A 20,247-nucleotide genomic window follows, 5' to 3' on the forward strand; every position below is an offset into this window, starting at 1 on the left:
CCCATGGACTGCAGCATGCCAGCTCTCCCTGTCCATCACCAACTCCTGGAGTTTACTCAAACTCATTTCCATTGAGTTAGTGACACCATCCAACCATCTCATCCTCTGTTGTCCCCTTCTGCTCCCGCCTTCAATCTTTCCCAGCATCAGGGTCTTTTCCAATGAGTCAGTTCTTCCCATCAGGTAGCCAAAGTATTGGAGTTTCAGCTTCAACATCAGTCCTTCCAATGAATATTCAGGACTGATTTCCTTTAGGATGGACTGGTTGGATCTCCTTGAAGTCCACAGGACTCTCAAGAGTCTTCTCCAACACCATAGTTCAAAAGCATCAATTCTTTGGTGTTCAGCTTTCTTTATAGTCCAACTCTCACATCCATACATAACTACTGAAAAAACCATAGCTTTGACTAGTTGGACGTTTGTTGGCAAAGTAATGTCTCTGCTTTTTAATATGCTGTCTAGGTTGGTCATAGCTTTTCTTTCGAGGAGCAAACATCTTTTAATTTCATGGCTGCAGTTACCATCTGCAGTGATTTTGGAGCCCCCCAAAAATAAAGTCCATCACTGTTTCCCCATCTATTTTCCATGAAGTGATGGGACTAGATGCCATGATCTTAGTTTTCTGAATGTTGAGTTTTAAGCCAACATTTTCACTCTTCTCTTTCACTTTCATCAAGAGGCTCTTTAGTTCTTCTTCACTTTCTGCCATAAGGGTGGTGTCATCTGCGTATCTGAGGTTATTGATATTTCTCCCAGCAATCTTGATTCCAGCTGTGCTTCATCCAGCCCAGCAATCTTGATTCCAGCTGTGCTTCATCTAGCCCAGCAATCTTGATTCCAGCTTGTGCTTCATCCAGCCCAGTGTTTCTCAGACACAAACAGGTTAACTGACTTGCCTAAGGTCACACAGCTAGGAAGGAAGTGGAGGCAGGAAAGGACTGCAAGACAGCAGTGTGTCGGAGAAGATGAGAAGAAGTCAAAGAACAAACCAAGACAGATGGAGCCAAGGGTGAGGTGTGGAGCCCTCAGGGTCCGGGGAGATTCACCTCTCTATGGCTGCCCAGATGCAGAGCTCGTTGTCTCAGTAATAGTAGTTGGCAAGATCCTGAACCTCAAGGTCAGCCAGTTGGTAGGGCAGAGGGAGTGGTAGGTGAGAGTTTCCAGCTCTTTGGCCATCAGTTCCAGGCTGCCCAGCCGTCCCACTGACATTATCTGTAATGAGCAGACAGTCCACAGCTTCTGGGAGCAAGGGACTCAGGACCAGCCTTGGCCCCTTCCTGGCTCTCTCTGCTGACCACCAGAATCCCAGGCCTGACCTGGTCAGCTGAACTTTCCTGGTGCAAAGAGCCTAGTGCAGCCATAAAGGTTGATGTGGAAATGCAGCGGAGATGAGGAATGAGCAGCTGGGAAGAACGAGTCTGAGGTTACATGAGGCAGCTCTGGACACTGAGAGGCGGGGTCGCTTACCTTGAAGATGGGGTGGCACATGGGCGGCTGCCGTAGCATGTCCAGAGCAAAGGTTTCCATCAGATAGTGGGTTCGAAGCAGATGTGTGTTCATTTCGTGCATCAGGAACTCTGCATGTCGCACTCAGGTCTTGGCCAGGAATTAGTTCTCAGGTGAGTTGCTGGGCTCAAAGATGGGGCTGTCTGGGCCAGATGTTTGGGAGAGCTGGAATTGGGGGTATAGGGGAGGCGGGTGGGTGTCAGGCAGAAACTGGGTGCAGGAAGTGTGACCTGTCACCCTGCCCATGGGGCCAGATCACATGGTCAGCTCCCTTACTAGCCGAGTGTCCCCAGGAAAGTTAATTAACCTCCTTGTGATTCAGGTTCCTTATCTGTAAAATAAAGTTGATGATCATAATCTTTCTCATTGGGTTGCTCTGAGAATTTAATGAGTTAATGCTGGTGAAGTACTGAGAACAGTCCTGGGCACGCAGTAAACTCCAGAGGAGTGTTTCCTGCATGTGATCACATCCACTACAAGAGAGGAAACACTGCTGAGAGGTAAAATGATCAAAGGCCACCTTGCTGGCACACGTAGGAAAGCCCAGTTGAGGGCTCCTGGGACCAGCACAGAGTCATGCAGCTTCCTGGTTGTGTGGGGCAGGGGCTGGGAGGGGCTGGGGAGGAGAGGATGGGGAAGAGGGCTAGACGGGGGCAGTCCTGGGAGCCTGAGGGAGGCAGCGCGGGGTAGGGGCACTCCCATGTATTTAACTGGTGTGCTGGGTTATGCTTAGTCTCTCAGCCGTGTCCAACTCTTTGTGACCCCATGGACTGTAGCCCACCAGGCTCCTCTGTCCATGGGGATTCTCCAGGCAAGGGCATGGGTTGCCATGCCCTCCTCCAGGGGATCTTCCTGATCAAGTGATCAAACCCAGGCCTCCCACATTGCAGGCAGATTCTTAGCATCTGAGCCACCAGGGAAGCCCAAGAATACCGGTGGGGTAGCCTATCCCTTCTCCAGACCCAAGAATCGAACCAGGGTCTCCTGCATTGCAGGCAGATTCTTTACCAGCTGAGCTACCAGGGAAGCCCCAATTTAACTGGAAGTGGTGGCCTGCCTGCAATGTGGGAGACTTGGGCTGAATCCCTGGGTCGGGAAGATCCCCTGGACAAGGAAATGGCAACCCACTCCACTGTTCTTGCCTGGAAAATCCCATGGATGGAGAAGCCTGGCAAGTTATAGCCCATAGGATTGCAAAGAGTTGGACATGACTGAGTGACTTCACCATCACTTTTTAATCTTATTCCTTGGAGCCAGTGGGGTATTCTAGCCCAGGGCCAAAAAAAGAGAGAGATTTCTGCCTGAATATTGGAGGTGCTTCTGCTGTGGCCAGCCCCAAACTTCAAGGACAGACAGGGAGAGAGGGAGCCTGGCTGGGGGATGGCACCTTCAGACAGGAGGCATCCTCAGGGGTGAGGGCTCCACTCTCCTGGTAGCCCAGAGTTGGAGGAGACGGCCACTCTGAGGAGCACTTTGTTCACCAGCTGCAGGGCATCCTCAGAAACCATGAGAAACAATTTTCTGAATGGTGAGGTCCCGCCAAATGCAGGGAGCCAGGAAAAGCACCAGGAGAGAGCATTCTACACGGAGCCCTGCCCGCTCCATCTTCGCCCTTGAAGAATAACACACCTCCCTCCAGGGACGAGCAGGAGACATTGACTTAAAGCGGTGGCTGAGCTAGCCGGGAAAGGAGTGGGAGAGGGTGAAGGGTGGTCGGGGCTGGGTGGAAGAGAAGGGATCTGGGTGGCTGAGAGCCAGGGCATCTGGGCTTCTGAAGACACCCAGAGGGGAGGGAAGGTTGCCTGGACCCCCTGCACTCCTCACCTCTAGCTCAGCCTGAAGACTGGTCCTGGGGCCCAGCACGGGAGCCACCATGGCATCAGTGACAGGGAAGTTCTTGGAGAGGTGGTGACAGTGTCGGATCGGGACCGGGTTGAGGCCATTCAGGAACTAGTAGGCAAAGAAGGTGTCCTCTTTCCAGGGCTGAAACACATACTCTGCAGGAGGTGGGTGTGCAGAGGGTAGCCCTGGAGACCAAGGACCCAAGTCCCCTTCCTCCAGCACTGCCACTGCTCCCAGGACCCAGATCTCCAGCTTCCAGCACCATCAATTCAGGATGCTCCCTTTCTCCTGCCCCAGCTAGATGGATGACATCACTAGCGAGTGGTTTCTCAGAAAACAAGGGATCAGAATTTGGAGTCAAATTCAAAAGGAGTTACCCACTCTTTCAGCCCCACCCATTTCTGGGGGAACCTCAGGTACTCTGATATACACTGACAGCATTTGGGATTTGAGTAGAATTTGAGAAAGTCAGAAGAGTGAGGAATGCTGGACAACAGCAGTGTCCAAGCCCATTCTGTTTTGGCTTCTGAACTATGAGGGGTTTTAATTCCCTGTTAAAATTAAAACTCACCAGGACAACGACTGATTCTCCTGCACCTTTGCCCTGGAACAGTCTGGCTAATTTGTTAAACTAGAACGATCATTGAGAAAGAGAGTTTTCATCATCTTGGGGTGTGGCAACAGTGCTAGTTTTTTTAAATGGTTATTTATTTATCGGGCTGCATTGGATCTTAGTTGTGGCACGCGGCGTCTTCAAGCTTCATTTCAGCACGCAAACTCTTAGTTTCATCATATGAGATCTAGTTCCCTGACCAAGGATGAAACCCGGGCCACCTGCATTGGGAATGTGAAGTCTTAGCCACGGGACCCCCAAGGATCACCCATGGCTTTTTTTTTTTGGTTCAGTGGTTTTTGAACTGAGGTTCCACATGTATAGTTTGGACCCATAGTGCACCCAGGAAAAGACAGATATTGGGGAGTGGAAACTCCTAAATCCTTCGACTTAGCCTGGTTTTCAAGCCTGCATGCAAGGCACAAAGCCTCCGAAAATTAGATGGCAATTTGAAAGGAAAAAGTCTTTCTGCTTCAGGTGTTTTTTCCTGATGGCTGAGGATATTCATGAGATGCATGTTTCCAAGTGTTCAGAACAACTAACTGTTGGGGACAGTTTGAAGATTTAGTTACAAAGTCAGAGGAGGGCGATGACCAGCAAGCAGACCCACAGGGCAGAGGCTGCACGCTTTCAGAAATGGCGAAGATAGAGCAGATAGCAGGAAAGTGTTTGTACTTGTATTAACAAAGAAGGAGGGTTTTTAGAAGTTACTTCCTGGTCATTCTTGCTGAAGCCCTGACGGGTGAGAATGGCTCCAAGAACAGTGGGCCTTAGTCCACCCTGAGGGAGGGGCTGCAACGGGGAAGGTGTTGGGTGGGGCAGGCAGGCTCACAGGGAGAGGATGCAGCCTTTCTGATCCACTTCTTTGGTGACTGAGTAGCGCAGGCTGAGATCAAGCTCCTTGAGGTTTTCAGCATCCAGGCAGTGGGGTATCCCAGTGGTATCCCCACCACTGGGAAAAACTCAGTCCACCTGTAACGGGCAGAGGTGGAGATGGGAGTGAGATGCTGGTGGCTGGAACACACCCCTCGGGGCTGGAAAGTATAACAGGGGATGGGCTCCTGGGCCTGGTTGTACAATGGAGAACTTTGGGACAGGAAGCTCAGGCATGATGAGGTGGGCAGAGGGCTGTCCCAAGACTTGGAGCTCCTCACATGTGTGCTGTTGTAGGGGTGGAGGGGGTCAGATCTGAGGCTCAGCTGACCTCAGCAAACAGGAGCAAGTGGTCCCCCTGTTAGCCAAAAACTAAGAAGTGGGGATCCTAGGGACAGCCAGCCTGAAGTCTCCTTGAACTGCTCATCGGTATTTCTGCTGCCTCGCCATAATCTCTGCCTGGCTCTGGGCACAGAGCAGAGGGTGGCTGTCCTGCCAGACGACTATGGTTGGGAGGGGGAAAATAAGAGGGGAACTTGGCCCCAATCCTCAGCACCCCAGCCTCTCCCCCTCCTTTCCTCAGACCTGGGGTGGGGCAACTCTGGTCTGGAGCATCAGTCAGCCTCTGGCCTCCCTGTCTCTTTTACCTCTACCCGGAGGGTGAAGAAGCCCCTCCATCCCAGGCAGACCGCGCCTCAGCAAACTGCAGCCTGCTCCCTCCCAGTCACTGACCCCAGCTCAACAGCTGAGGCCAATGGGGAGGGGGGCAAAGAACAGAGCTGGAGAAAAGAGCAGGGCGTGCTGACCATTTTCAAGCCCTTCTTCTGTGTGGCCCCGGTTGCCTGCCTCCCCAACCTTTCCCTTGCTTCCCGTGTGGCTCAGCTGACCTGGGTTCAATCCCTGTGTTGGGAAGATCCCCTGGAGAAGGGAACAGCTACCCACTCCAGTATTCTGGCCTGGGGTCACAAAGAGTCGGACATGACTGAGTGACTTGCACTTGCACTTTCTTTCCACCCTTTCCCTCCACTTCACAGTCTGGTCTCTTCCCACCAGGCCCACCCTCCTCCACTCATTACACCCACCCCCCTACCTGATACTCTTGTCAGAACCACTGGTTCCTCCCCACCACTGGTTCCTCCACCAGCTCTGTTCTCGAGTCAGTATCATTTCTCCCAACCATTACTCCTCCTTCCCAGAGGACCCTACTGTCACCCCCAGATGGTCTCCCCTCCTCCACCTTCCCCTCCTCCCACCAGTGGCCACACCAGCGCACAGGTGCCCTCTCTGGCCCACTACCCGCATTAGCCTCCCTCAGTGGGAAGGCCCCAGCCCGTCCCCTACTCACCTGTCCCTCCCGCAGCACCTGGCTGCCCTCGCCCTCCAGCCACTGGTAGCAGTGAAAGCGGAGGGGCGCGCCCCCGGGCAGCATGAGCTGGAGCCAGCGGCAGAGGGCGGGAGGGGCCCTGGCAGTGCTGGGGGCGCCTTGTGCACGCGCACCAGCAGCACCGGGCCCACGTCCTGGGGCGGAATCACCTCGAAGTCCATGGGGGTTTGAGTGCGAGGGTGTCTCGGCCAGCACCGCACTCATTGCGTCTTGACGGAAGTCCTTCCCGAAGCCGTCCAGCCTCAAGCGGGAGCTCTCGTCTGGGGTCCCATCCAGGCTGACCGACACTCTGTCCCAGGTCCCCGAGCCCAGGAGAGAGCTGGTGGCCACACTCACAGTGTACTTGCTCATGACTTGCCGTCTAGGGGTCCGAAGTGCCGCAGGGAACCAGGCAGGATTGGCTGGCTGTAGGAGGGAGAGGATGGAGGAGGGGTGGAGAGTCGTGGGAGGTGGGGCGGGCGGTTCCGCGAGGCCCCATGTGCCAGGCTGGGGCCCCGTGGCTTGTGCCCTGCCAGGATTCTCCCCTGGAGCTGCGACCCCGAAGCCCACCCAGCACCTCTCCGCCGCCCAGGCCCGGTCCGGCAGCCCGTAGTCTAACCTTAGCTCCTCTTGCTGTCTAAGGGGCTCTGCCTCCCTGCAAGGGGGTCTGCTTAAGGTTACTCCAGGTAACTCCGCCTCCTCCGTGTCCACACCTTTGCCACTGGACAGTCCAGCTAATTTGTTAAGCCAGAATGCCTAGCCCGTGGGGGGAAGGGACATAACCACTGGCCTTATAGCACAAAACCACCCCGTGTCCTTCCGCCGCCAGCCAGGCCCTCTCTCCAGTTCTGCGCCTGTGGTCAGGTGCCTATCCTCAGAGCTTTCTCAGTAGGGGCGTGATCTGTTGCATCCTCCCTGGGTAGTGATCCCAGGCCTCCAGGAAGTCGAATATGGATAGGGGAGACAGCAGGGGCGCACAAAGGTGGGGCAGAGGCTGGAAGAGGACCCGGCACTGAAAGAAAGGACGCAGGCTCTAGGCACTGCAAGGATGGGACGTCCAGCCCCTCCCTCCAGCCTGTCAAAGTACGTTTCAAAAAAATTAAAAGCACGATTCATACAAATCAGAGTGAACACAAAGCAAAGCTGAATGGCACAGTCATTCAACTCATCAAAGTGGTAATGCTGGTTCCACGAGCAGTTGAGGAGCTGCTATTTGCAGGCAATTTTATAAAGGATGTTAAATATAAAATTGCCGAGTGAGATACCAAACTAGCTACTCTCCTACACAGTGATAAACTACCTCCTTTGGGATTCTTTTATTTTACTGGACAGAAATCATTTGCCTCTCTACCAGACACAAGTTATGTGAACTTTACATAGACTAGCAAAATCAAGCAATGATACATTCTTCTAGAAAACTATCCTTGAAAGGACCGGCAGTTGTCCTGTTGATCAGTTTTGGATATTTTTTTCTTTTTAGAGATTTATTTATTTTTGGCTGCACTGAGTCTTCAGCGCGCAGGCTTTCTCTAGTTGCTGAGAGCAGGGGCTACTCTTCGCGGCTGTGCTTGGGCTTCTCATTGTGGTGGCTTCTCTTGTTGCAGAGCACAGGCTTTCGGGAGCTTGGGCTTCAGTAGTTATGGCATGTGGACTCAGTAGTTGTGGCTTGTGGGCTCTAGAGCGCAGGCTCAGTAGTTGTGGTACCTGGGCTTAGTTGCTCTGCAGCATGTGGGATTTTCCTGGACCAGGGATTGAACTTGTGTCTCCTGCACTGGCAGATGGATTCTTATCCACTGTGCCACCAGGGAAGTCCCATGGAGATATATATATATATATATTTTTTTTTTCTTAATAAGGCTGTTCCTATGGGTATATCAGGCAATCAAATAGATCTCTTTTTCTGGGATTTCCCCCAGCCCGTTCCCCGCCTTCACTCTCAACGTAAAGTCCCCATTCCCTTATGCCTCATCATGGCTCTGCTGTGCGATCCCACAACCTTAGGTTGGTTTTTTTTGTTGTTGGTTTTTGTTTGTTTTTAACATCAGAGAGATCATACTACGATAATCATTGTGCAAGTAATTTTCCACCTACATAGCAATATATCATGGATGTTTTTTCTGTGTCAGCATTTGAGGATTGAATTTGTTACCAACTACATTATTTTTCTTAGTCGGATTATTTCCTAAATTTCTAAAAGTTTTTTCCTATTATAAGCAATATTGCATAGAACATCTTATAAACATTAGATTTTGAAGTTTGAGACTTCCAAGAGTTCTCCTCCAAAGCTACACTGTCAACTGTTTCACCAGGGCCCTGTGGCTTCACACCCGTGACCCTTGACCTCTCACACCCACCCACACATTTGGTTCCTTGCCTTTACTTTTTATGTCCCACAACCCTTGTGTCTGTACTGTCTCATTATCCTCCTTCTGTGCTAATGTTTTATAGTGTTGCATCTGTTTCTACCTCTACCTACCCAGGGCTTTATCCTTCTCTATCCTTAAAACTCAACATTCAAAAAATTATTATCACTTCATGACAAATAGGTGGCGGGGGGGGGGGTGAAAACAGTGACAGATTTTATTTTCTTGGGCTCCAAAATCACTGTGGACAGTGATTGCAGCCACAAAATTAAAAGATGCTTGCTCCTTGGAAGAAAAGCTATGACAAATCTAGACAGTGTATTCAAAGATCCGTATAGTCAAAGCTATGGTTTTTCCAGTAGTCATGTACGGATGTGAGAGCTGGACTATAAAGAAGGCTGAGTGCCAAAGAATTGATGCTTTTGAGTTGTTATGCTGAAAAAAAGACTCTTGAGAGTCCCGTGGACAGCAAGGAGATCAAACCAGTCAATCCTAAAGGAAATCAACCCTGAATATTCATTGGAGGGACTGATGCTGAAGCTGAAACTCCAGTACTTTGGACACCTGATAAGAACAACTGACTCACTGGGAAAAACCCTGATGCTGGGAAAGATTGAGGGCAGGAGGAGAAGAGGGAGACAGAGGATGAGGTGGTTGGATGGCATCACTGACTCAATGGACTTGAATTTTAGCAAACTCCAGGCGATAGTGAAGGACAGGGAATCCTGGTGTGCTGCAGTCTGTGGGGTCACAGAGTCGGATATGAGTGAGTGACTGAACAACGACAATCTCTGGTGACTCACTCCACCCTATTTTGGAATACTAGACAAGGAGTGGCAGGAGGTAAGCTGGACTCCCCCTCAGCTTTTGGGACCTTCCACCCTACAATTCTTCCTCTTTTCCCTTTCCATGACTCCCACCTTCCAGAAATTCATGGTCTAGTTGAGAAGACACACAGGTAAATGAAAAAGGACACTGGAGGGTTTTAGGAATCATGTGTGTATTCCTCCATTCAACACCTCCTGAGCACCTACAATGTGGGGAGCAGTTATGAACCCTGTCCTTGAGAGCTTACAGTCTAGTGACAGAGGGAAGGACAGGGCTCAGGAGTTCTGAAACATGCCTCCATGGTAGCCTCAAGGGCAAGTGAAGGATGGAGGAGGCATGCCAGCTTCATCTTGGACGTCCCTCCTACATCACTCCTCTCACAGTCCATTGGCCAGAATCAGTCATGTGACTACAACCTAACTGAAAGGTAGGCTGGGAAACGCTGGGAAGTAGCTGAGATATTTGTTGAGCACAGATTCTCCCTCATGGAATTTGAATATTGAGCCAAGGACAAAAAGTAGGAGGAGCTTCGTCATCCTGACGACATTGCCTGAGGACAATGTGGCAGGGCCTGAGGACAATGTCTGCTGGTTCTTGTGCCCAGAGTTTCCAGTTTCGGTCCTTCCTGACTGAGTTTAACTCCTACTGTGTTTAACCCATTCTTCAGTCCCTCAAAACACTCAGTTTCTTTTTCATAAATTCCTTTATTGCTTGAGTTTGCAGGAATTGTTTTAAACAAAAGAAGCTTGACAGCTGTATCTCTGAATCATTTGGGGCTGCACTGAATCTCAATAAAGAATGAACAGTTCCAGTGCTGTGAGCTGGGCAGCCTTCCCCTTTCTGAAGCATTGTTCTATTTATTTCAGTGTCCATGTTTGTGCAATTATTCAAATATGTATTGTATCTGTCTACAGCGTTTTATAAAAATCAGTGAAACTGAAAAAACCAGAGCTCTACTGCCTACACTATGAGACAGGGAGGGAAATCATCAGGTGAATTCAAGGGGACACATTTTTGGCCTTAACGGATGTTCATTGAGTCAGAACAAGAAAAAAGAAAAACAGAATGTATATGAAATGTTAGAATTCTGTAGGCAACGTATGATGAATTATATAATATCGCCTAAGTCTCCAGAAGTGGAAATTGTTTTATAATATGCAAGGCTTTTGTCCAACTTTGGGTCATGTTTTTTTAGAAAGCGGATGTGGGCACTGCCTGCTTGTCCTGGGCAATATGTCCTCCTGCCTTGTTTCCTGTGGCTCTTTCTCAGTGGGTTGTTCATTTTAAAGCTGTGACCACAGGTCACTATCATCTTCTCTGGCAGTTTTCAGGCGGATAGTCTAGAGGAGGGCTGGCCTTGAGTCAGGTGACCACTGGTTCCAGTCAGCTGTGGTCAGTGGGACCAGGGGCAGGACTGTGTTCCCCCCATGGCACCCCTCCAGGGGGCTGCAGGTGTGCAGGAACTTTGAGGCTTAGAATTTTCAAAAGGCATAGTGGTGCAGTCCAATGAGGTTATGTTCTCTGGGGTTTTATGTTTTTGCTTTGTTTCTGTTTCGCCATGTGTGTGTTGGGGGGTGAGTTATACCAGGCTGGGGTGTCCCAGGAGAGGCATGGGGGGCCTGATTTTCTGGGGAGTCCTTTTCTCTGGGCGGCAGGTAGCCTAGAGCAATTCCCCATGGGGCCCTGTTCCCCAGGGCAGTTAGATGGAGACACTATTCTCGATGAGGGGAGGGTCCAGGTAGGGGTAGGGTAGCGCCAGGCCGCGGTTTCGCTCTTGGATGTCTCGCGAGATCTCAGCGAGGCGGCTCTGGAAGGCAGTGATGCTCCGGCGCGGGGCCTCCTCAATGAAGTGCTCATCCGGGTAGGTGCCCAGGGGCCGCTGGGAACCAAACACAAGGCGGGGGGGGGGGGTGGGGTGTGAAGGGGCTGCTATGCAGCTGCGACCCGCCTTAGCCCTCCACCCCGGGGGACCTGAAGCAGCCTCTGATTGAGCCACCTTCCCCTAAATGGTGACGATAACCGTGGGCAGCTCTGAGGATGAAGGCTCAAGTCAAAGGGCCCAGCCACCCTGGAACGTATCACGCGTTTCCCTTGCAGCGAAGGGTGACTCTGCATCATCTCATTTGGCCCTCCTTGTGAGATGTCCAGTGACCATGTGTCCCCCTGGGAAGGCTCCGTGGGGTGTGTGACAGTAGAGTGGGATCTGGGTCAGGAAGGGTAAACAGCATTGCCTCCCTTACCCCAGGGCTGGCCCAGCTGGGTTCCCAGCTCCACACTCACTCGGTCTCCAGGCTCCTTGCTCAGCAGCCAGAGGGCAGTGACCACATCACACGTGGCATTGACTGGTGGGAGAGTGGCTAAGAACCCCTCCAGCCTGGCCTGGCCTTTGGAGGTGGGCGGTGGCAGCTGCATGGTGGGTGGCAGGTTGGGCATCCAGGCACCAAAGTCATACTGACAGGCAAGAGGGCAGAGTGAGGTGAGGAGCCCATCCTCCTCCCCAATCCTGCCCCCGACATTGACCCTTCTCACCTGCCCCGCACTGACAGCCGAATGCTTGGCGGAACAGTTGAATATCACCATGGTGACGTACTGTATCAGGGCTTCCCGCGTCCCCAGGGTGGAGGGTAGACCTGCAGGGAGAGCTGGGCTGGGAATGGGGCTGTAAGGGTCCTGAGGACAATGCTGCAGAGGTCTGAGGGTAGGACCTAAGAACTGAGGTCCCCCTACCTGAGCTCTCCCGGCCTAGGAAGCCCTCGGAGAAGATCTCCCATACCCAGGCCTGGAGTTCACTGTCATTGCGGACAGACTCATCACTCGGGTAGTAGATGTCGATCATTTCGGAGACAAAGCTGCAAGGTACATGGGGTTGCTGTCCCAGCTGTCAACCCCAACCCTCTCTGAGAAGCGCCCCTGCCCAGTCCTGGTGCTGTTAATGTCCATCCCTCCTCCTGCTGGGCGCCTCCATGGGCCTTCCTTCTTCCTCCCTGCCCCCAAGGCTGAAGCTCTCTGGGGCTGAATCCCTTACCGCTCCACTGCACCCCAGATCTGCATCCCATCATCCCGGTAGTAGTAGTCTGGGATGTCTTCAACTCCTCGGGCCCGGATATCATCAGGCAGACACAGGGCAGAATAGTTCAGCTGTTCCATGTTCTTCTGTATCAGCTCAGAGAACCCTCCAATGCCAAGGCCTGTGGACTTGGAGATTGGACTCCTGGTTACCACAGCCCTTGCCCCAGAAGCAGGAGGTAATACTGTTTGGGGAGACAGGGCCACTCCCACCCCAGGATCTCAAGAGTCTTCATACTGAAGGACTAGCCCACCCCCATTCTCCCTAAAGCAGTCCTTACCCTGTCCACCACCTGCCCAGGGGCGATGAGCAGTTCTCGGCCCAGCGTGTTGATATGCAAGGTATATCGAGTGTGAGGGATCAGCAGCTGTAAGGGTCAGAGAAGAGAGCTGGGTAAAGCCTGAGCAGCTCTGATCCCATGCCTTGGTTCACAGAGGGACCCAACCCTGTAAATCACTCATGGAAAGAGATGACAGCAACAAGAGAGGCTGCCTGGGACAGAGATCAGGGCTCCAGGACCAGTGATGGGGGCTGAGTTCCACCAGCATCCTTTTCTGTGACCTTGACCATATGTGTTCCTCTCTTTGGGTATCAGATCACTGGGCAAATGAGAGGGCTCATCTGGATGAGCTCCGTGAATCCCTCCGGCTCCAGCATCCTGTGATTTTCTGACCCCTGGGTAGGCAAAGCACCATGAATTGGGCCTGGCAATGTGGAACATTCCCTAGAGCCCACCACTGAGTACCAGGCCCTGGGAGCTGCTGATTGTCAGAAAGAATCAGCCTGGATTGAAAAGGACAGGGTAGAGCCTGCATCCAGGATCTAGGAGGCTGTCTAAGGAAGAATCAGAAAGTCCCAGCAGCTGTGGACCCATCACACTGACAGAGGAGATGCTCCAGGCCCCTGGAGGGGATGAATCTGGGCCATCTGATGACTTAGCAAAGCCCGCCTTAGAGACATGGGCCTCTCTCTCATGGCTTCCCATCTCTGCATCAATCTGCAGAAAACCTGCTGGCCATGTTCTCACTTTGGCATCTGTCTACCTCAGGTCTCTCCTTCCCTAGGAGCTGGGCTCCTGTGACAGCTGTTGGATTGAGCTCTCCTAGAAGGGAATCTCTCTGGGGTACAATCTGCTGTCACATGTGGTCCTTCCTCTATCCCCAGCCCCATCATCTCACCCCAGCTTAGGACTTGCCAGAAAGCAGCCCCTTGGGGCAGTTGTGCAGGGAGTTGCTACTGAGGCAGGATGGGGGCTTAGCATCCTGGCCTGGAAGGACAGGGCCATGTGGGGACAGGCTGCACGGATGAGGCACCCCGAGGGGCAGGCCCAGGTGTGGGGACGTGCAGGCTTAGGGCACAGTCTGGGCCATCTTGCTGAGCCACTGACCTTGAAGAGGGGGTGGCAGTGGGGCAGCTGGCGCAGCGTAGCTAGGGCGAAGACCTCGGGCACCAGGTGTGCCTGTAACAGGTGTGTGAGGGCCTCGTGGATGGAGAACTCGGCATTGCGCACCCACGTCTTGGCCAGCAACCAGTCCCACTTGTCATCACTGGGCAGAAAGACAGGGCTGTTGGGCCCGGGGGTCTGGCTGAGCTGTAGGATGGGCCGGTGGGGAGAGGCAGCCTTGAGTGTCTGCCCACCTCTCAGACCACTCCCCACCCCTGCCCTGCCACCTGCTGGCTGCTGACCTGGATGGCGAGCGGCAGCAGGGGCCCACGGCCGGGGCGCTGGTATAGCAGGGTCATTGGGGCCGTGGAGAACTGAGGCCTCCCATTGATGACATTGGTGCGGACACCAGCAAGGAGGCCGTGATCCACCAGGAACAGAGACCCCTTCTGCAGGAGAGAGCAGGGGAGCCTGGGCTGCCATCTGGCTTTTTGCAGGTGGGGAGTATGGGAATGCGGAAGAGGATACGGGGCTAGGAGTAGAGTGTACACAGGAGAGGGTGTTCTTGGCACATCGTGCACCGTAGGTCCTTAACCAATGTGAATATGGTTCCTTTTCGGTAGGGGATGGGCCTGAAGGACTGAGATGGGGGTGTGCAGGGCCAGGACCCCCTGCCCCTCACCTCCAGCTCGGCCTGTAGGCTTGTTCCAGGGCCCAACACTGGGGCCACCATGGCATCGGTGACAGGGAAGTTCTTGGGGAGGTAGTGACAGCGTCGGATCAGGACGGGGTTGAGGCCATTCAGGAACTGGTAGGCGAAGAAGGCGTCCTCCTGCCAGTGCTCAAACACGTATTCTGTGGGGAGGGGCAGGGGAGATGGGACTGGTCACCCCAGCCCCCGGGGGACTGCCCCTGGGCACCATGGTGGAGCTTCTCTTGGGTCCGTCCTGTGGGCCCCTCTCTTCTCGCTCTGTACCTTTCTCAGGGTGACCTCCTCTGACCCCTTGGCTTCAGTTCACCCAAGCAGCATATCTTAGCTCCCAGCCCACCTGGCCTACCATCTCCCTGCCATCCCCACCTCTGTGACTCAAACACAGCACATCCGAGGCTGAACATGGGTTCCGGCTCCAGCCCGGGCCCCGCCCCATTGCCTGGCTTCCCAGGAATGGCACCTCCATCCACCAGATCACCTGGGGCAGAGCAGCTCCCCCCATCCTCCTCCCATCAAGTCCCGTCCATTCTCCACCCTCAGTAGCTCCTGGTCCTCCCAGCCACTCTGTGTCGTCACTGCCTTGCTGAGGTTTCCATCTTCTGCTGACCACGACCAAAGCCTCATGTCCTGTCCTGCTCCCACTGCTGTCTAGACAGCCCATCCCCTATGGCACAACTGGCCACAGCATTCCCCAACAGGCAGCTGGTTGAAACTTCCCACTGCATATAGGAAAGGTCTGAGCTCCTACCATGGCCTCCGCAGTTCTGCACAGCTGGGGGCCTAGACACCTCCCCTGCTTCGCCTCCTGTCTTCCTGCCCTGGATCAATACTCTTTGGCCACAGCAGCATCTTCTGCCCCTAGGAGGTCTCTGCTCCTTCCATTTTCAGGGCCTTCACCTGCGTCACCCCCTGAACCTGAAGCACCCTCTGCTTCCCTTACACCATGCCCAGCACTGTTGACACCTATGCAACTTTGAGGTCTCAAGTTTTGACTCAGCCTAAAGTCACCTCTGTGGGTCACTCCCTAGCTGGACCAAGCCAGCTGCCCCTTACACACTCTCACTGGAGCCGCGATGTGCAGGCTTCACAAGTGAACCTCTTGATTTACTTTTGAGCCTACTTTGCTTTTTGCCTGCTCAACTGGAAGCTCTGGGGGGACAAGAACTGTGTCCACAGCCCCTAAGACACTGTCTGGTGTGTAGTAGCCAACAAGTGTCTGATGGATTAAAAGGCATTAGAAGGTCAGAGATGCCCCCAGTACACATCTTCTTTTGCGTCTGGGGAGAAAGTAAGGCTCAGTGAGGATCACACAGTGGACTGGGGCTTGGTTTTCTGAGACTCCTGATAGGGAGAGCTGATGCCCCAGGGAAGAGGTCTGCAGCCCTCACCCACAGCTGGAGTCTTCCGGAAGTTGAACACCCGTCTCATTTCCTGCAGACTCTTCCAGAGTCCCTTGCGGTCCAGCAGCCCTTTGAGTTTCAGCTCAGCCAACCTGCCAGAAGATGTGAGGGGTGGGGTGGGGGAGGCAAGAGGCCCTGGGAGACCCTCCCCTGTTGTCTAGGCTTATCCTTCCTGGGATTCCAAACTAGCTTCTGGGGCCCAAGGCAGTCACGGCCCCAAGGCTGCCATCACCCTGTGGGAATAGGTGGTGAGTAGAGGCCTTGCCCTGGGGGAGGGGGGTCATGTGACCCATATTCCTGATGGTGGGGAGGGCAGAAGGCAGGGGTCCTAGGGCATCTGAGACCCATGGACAGGAGAGGGGGTTTGTCCTCACGCAGAGCCGCCCCGCAGGTAGAAGGTGGTGTTCTTGGCCACAGAGTATTTGATGTTGAGGTTCAGGTTTTTTACAGTCTCCTCGTTGAGGCACCGAGGCCAGCCTGGGATGTAAGTCTTCCAGCTGGAGGGAAGAGCCAGAAGGCAGTCAGCAAGAAGCCTCAGGGAACCCACTGACGAGAGATAGGGGGTGGCAGACTCTTCAAGGCCCTGGTCAGGGCCAGCCCCTTTCCACAAGCAGGAGTCTTTCTGGGCTCTGCCTTTTCCCTCCACCCTCAAGGCTGCAGGGGGAGCTGCCATGTTCCCCGGAAGACTCCTCCCCTGATCCATTCATTGGTCCAGGGTTGGGCACCTGGCCAGAGAGGGGCCAATCAGAATCCTTCCTGGGGAACTGGCCATTGGGGCTGGATCTGGGGACATCTCCCTCTCTCTGGCTATCTGGGTTATAACATGTAAACATCAGGACTGCTAGTTACAGCCATTTCCCATTATGTGGCCTGGGAATAAAGAAAGCTGTTCTGCAGAGAGAAAAGTGAAGGAGAGAGAAGCATTTGGGGGCTCCAGAGACAGGGAGGAGAGTCACCTTGTTTCTGGCCCCTGAGATTTGGCTACGCTTCCAGCCCTCACTTCTGTGAATATCTCTGTGACCTGTTGACACATTCCTTTTTTTTTTTTTTTTCTGTCTGCTAGTTGGAGTCTGTTTTTGTTTTTGCAAAACTCCTGACCAACAGAGATGCATTGCAGAGGGGACGCTGTCCTGAAGGTGGGAGTGTGTGAAGGCATCAGTTGCGTTTGGCAGGCATCCCATGGAGAGACACTTCAGCCTCTGTAGCTTAAGGGAGCCTAGAAATTTCCTCTGGTCTGCCCTAAAGCATCTCTAAATCCCTTTATCCAGCAGCAACACAGCCTGAGATCTTTGGGTGAAATGGTAAAATCATGACCCTGCAAAGCTGAGTTGACCCCAGCCAGTCGTCCTTTCATTCCTTCCCTTGTTCATTCTTTAGTTCATTCAATCATTGCCTTGGGTTCAAACAGGCACCTTCAAAGAACAATTTGCAATTAAAGTACACTGCCACCAAGTGGTGGCCAAACCCTGCTTTTCAAACTTCAATGTACAAAAATTTAATTCGCCCAGGGAATTAAAATGCAGATTCTCATTTAGGAGGTCTGGGATGGGTGGGCCCAAGACCCTGCATTTCTAACTAGCTCCCAGGTGATGCTGACTCTGTGGATCTGAGACCTTGCTCTGAGTATTGAAGGTGTAGCCACCGGGAGCAGAGGTAACCTAGGGACATTATGAACAACAGTCTATACATTTGTGCAGGGCTTAGCAGCTGACAAGCTGCATTCATAACCATTTTCTCATTTGTTCTTCCTAAAATCACAGATCAGACTGGTATTCTTAGCTTCTTTTGCAGGAGAAAATAAGGATTAAAAAGCTTAAAGAATTTGCCTAACCTTTCACATCTTCTGCCCGGCACTGAGGTTGGCCCTGCATCTCCTGACTCCTGTGTCTTTGTTTTGCCAAGAAAGGAAGAAAGCGCTTCTTCACTCCACGGACACAGCCCTCTCCATCTGTTCCCTCAGCTGGGGCCGTTGCTGGCAGATTGGGCCTCATGGTTTTCTCAGGGATATAATTCACAACACATGTGGAAGTACCAGGAGCCAAATGAGCCTGCAGCTGCTGTGCCCCCAGAGACGTGAAGCAAAAGCCTGCAGCCCGGGCTTCAGACACAGCCCAGTTGGCCAGATCATGACCTTTTGAAAACCTGCTCCTGAGTGGGGTCCCTGGCTTTCTGCCTCAGGAGACCCCAGAGGCCCCAGTCCCTTCTGCAGCCCTCCACTTTCTGCCAGGGGGCCTCTAGGACTCAGCTATCCCAGCTGACCTCCAACAATGTTGAGCCCAGAGCAGAGAAAGAGCCCCCTCCCACCCCTTGCCCACCCTGAAGGATGAGTTTCCTGGGGGTTGGGGTGGCATATTTCTGGTTCTGCCCCTACTTCCAGGACACAGAACATGTTAATGTTTGAAAAAGCCCCAGGGGAAGAAAGGTGTCAGCAAGATTAAGGCAATTGAGAGCAGGAGGTTTTCAAGGTTTAGTGGGCATGAATCACCTGGAAATCTCCTTAATACAATATTGTTGGCAACAAAGATTTACTATATCACACAAAGAATTATGCCCGGAACCTTGTAATAACCTGTGTGCCTGTGTGTGTTTAGTTGTTCAGTCGTGTCCAACTCTTTGTGACCCTGTAGACTGTAGCCCACCAGGCTCCTCTGTCCATGGGATTCTCCAGGCAAGAATACCTTTCCCTTCTTCAGGGGATCTTCCCAACCCGGGATCGACCCTAGATCTCCCGCACTGCGGGCAGATTCTTTACCATCTGAGCCATCTGGGAAGTCCTGTAATAACCTATAGTGGAATATAATCTAGAAACAACCTGAATCACTATGCTATATACCCCAAACTAATATAATATTATACATCAACCATACTTTCATGAAAAAACACCAGTATTGCCGCCCTTCCCCCCATATCTGATTCGGGAGGTCTGAGGAGGTTCTCAGTATCATTTCTAAGGAGTTCCTGGTGATGCTGTGATTGGAAAGGACAGAGGACCAGATGGAGACTTCCCACCACACCATCAGCAGCGGGAAAGGGCTGACCCTGGTCCGCACAGGCAACCTATCTCCAACCCCTCTCCACACAGAAGCCCCCTCCTCACCCGTAGGCCTCCCGCCTGGCCTGCAGCTCCTCCCTGCGCTGTTGCTGGAGCGTGGGGTGGTGATCTTCCCAGGAGATCTTCGCTGTGGGAGGAGAGGAGCAGGTGAGGAGGGCAGAGAAACCCCCCTGACCCCTGGCCTCAGCCACTCCCCCTTCCACTTGATCTACCCCTTGCCAGGTCCCTCGCCCGCAGAAGGATGGCTTCTCCCACTCTAGACTGCACCTCCCCCTCCCCTCAACCTCCTCTCCCCGCCCCCGCTCAACCCCGTGCCCCTGTCCCTCCGCCTTGGCGACTCCGGTTCATCTCTCCGGTCCTCCCTTGCCCTTTCCCCCAACAAACCAGCCCCCCCCCCCCTTTCCTGTGTGCCCCTCACCTGTCCCCTCCCGCAGCAGCAGGCTCCCCTCGCCCTCCAGCCACTGGTAGCAGGGGAAGCATAGCGGCGCGGCCCCGTGCGGCGGCGTGAGCTGGAGCCAGCGGCAGAACCAGGCGTCCCCGGCCGAGGGCGCGAGGGGCCGGGATCGCGCGAGGGGCGCCTTGTGGACGCGCACCAGCAGCACCCGGCCCACGTCCTGGGGGGGCGTCACCTCGAAGTCCTCCTCCTGTGGGGAAGAGACGTTTTAGTATCCTAGAGGGTCGTCCCTCCTGCTCCATCCTCCGCCCGCACCCCTACCTCCCGAGCACTCACGGCGCCCGCGTTAAACTCTTTGCCGAGATGGTCCAGGGGCAGTGGGGGGGTCTCTCCTCGGGTCCCCACGATGCTGACAGACATTTTGTCCCACGTGCCGGCCCCCAAGGCCTCTCCGGTGGATACCCTCACCCTGAACTTGGCCATGGTGACAGCCGGAGTCTGACTCTCTCCTGCTGGTCGGACTGCAGAGCCCAGTCACTCACCCCCAGGGATACGCACCTCCGCACCCTGGCCAGGCAACTCTGAGTTCCGGTGGGGCCTATCGCCGCCTCAAAAAGCAACCCCCGGGCTCAGGGCAGAGAGGGCGGAGCTGAGAGGCAGGGCGATAGGCAAGCAGTATGGGCTGGTCTGCCCTGAGACGTGTAGGGACTGAGGTTTGCAGGGCAGGGCCAGAGGGAATTGGGATCCAGTGGAGCTCGGGTTTGTTTGTCCACCTCTTTGTTTCTTTGCCTTCTTAGCCTTGAAAAGCTATGCAGAGAAATTCCCTGGTGATCCAGTGGTTAAGACTGGC

At 53.6% G+C, this 20,247-nt stretch overlaps 1 protein-coding gene and 1 pseudogene across 1 annotated transcript; both read right to left on the minus strand.

Annotated features, from left to right (window-relative positions):
• Positions 1-4,810: 4,810 nt before the first annotated feature.
• LOC122446114 lies at positions 4,811-6,569 on the minus strand (annotated as a pseudogene).
• A 3,503-nt stretch (positions 6,570-10,072) lies between these two features.
• LOC122446170 (polyunsaturated fatty acid lipoxygenase ALOX15B-like) lies at positions 10,073-20,010 on the minus strand. The gene is made up of 14 exons (XM_043476096.1): positions 19,734-20,010; positions 19,422-19,647; positions 19,049-19,130; positions 16,326-16,448; positions 15,940-16,043; positions 14,522-14,694; positions 14,142-14,288; positions 13,843-14,046; positions 12,736-12,822; positions 12,414-12,583; positions 12,116-12,237; positions 11,918-12,018; positions 11,669-11,839; positions 10,073-11,267 (listed from the first exon to the last, which is right to left on the minus strand). The coding sequence occupies exons 1-14, from the start codon at positions 19,878-19,880 to the stop codon at positions 11,088-11,090; spliced, it is 2,037 nt and encodes a 678-aa protein (XP_043332031.1). The 5' UTR covers positions 19,881-20,010; the 3' UTR covers positions 10,073-11,087.
• Between the last annotated feature and the right edge of the window lie 237 nt (positions 20,011-20,247).

Source organism: Cervus canadensis, chromosome 1, assembly GCF_019320065.1.
Source record: "Cervus canadensis isolate Bull #8, Minnesota chromosome 1, ASM1932006v1, whole genome shotgun sequence".
NCBI lineage: Eukaryota > Metazoa > Chordata > Mammalia > Artiodactyla > Cervidae > Cervus > Cervus canadensis.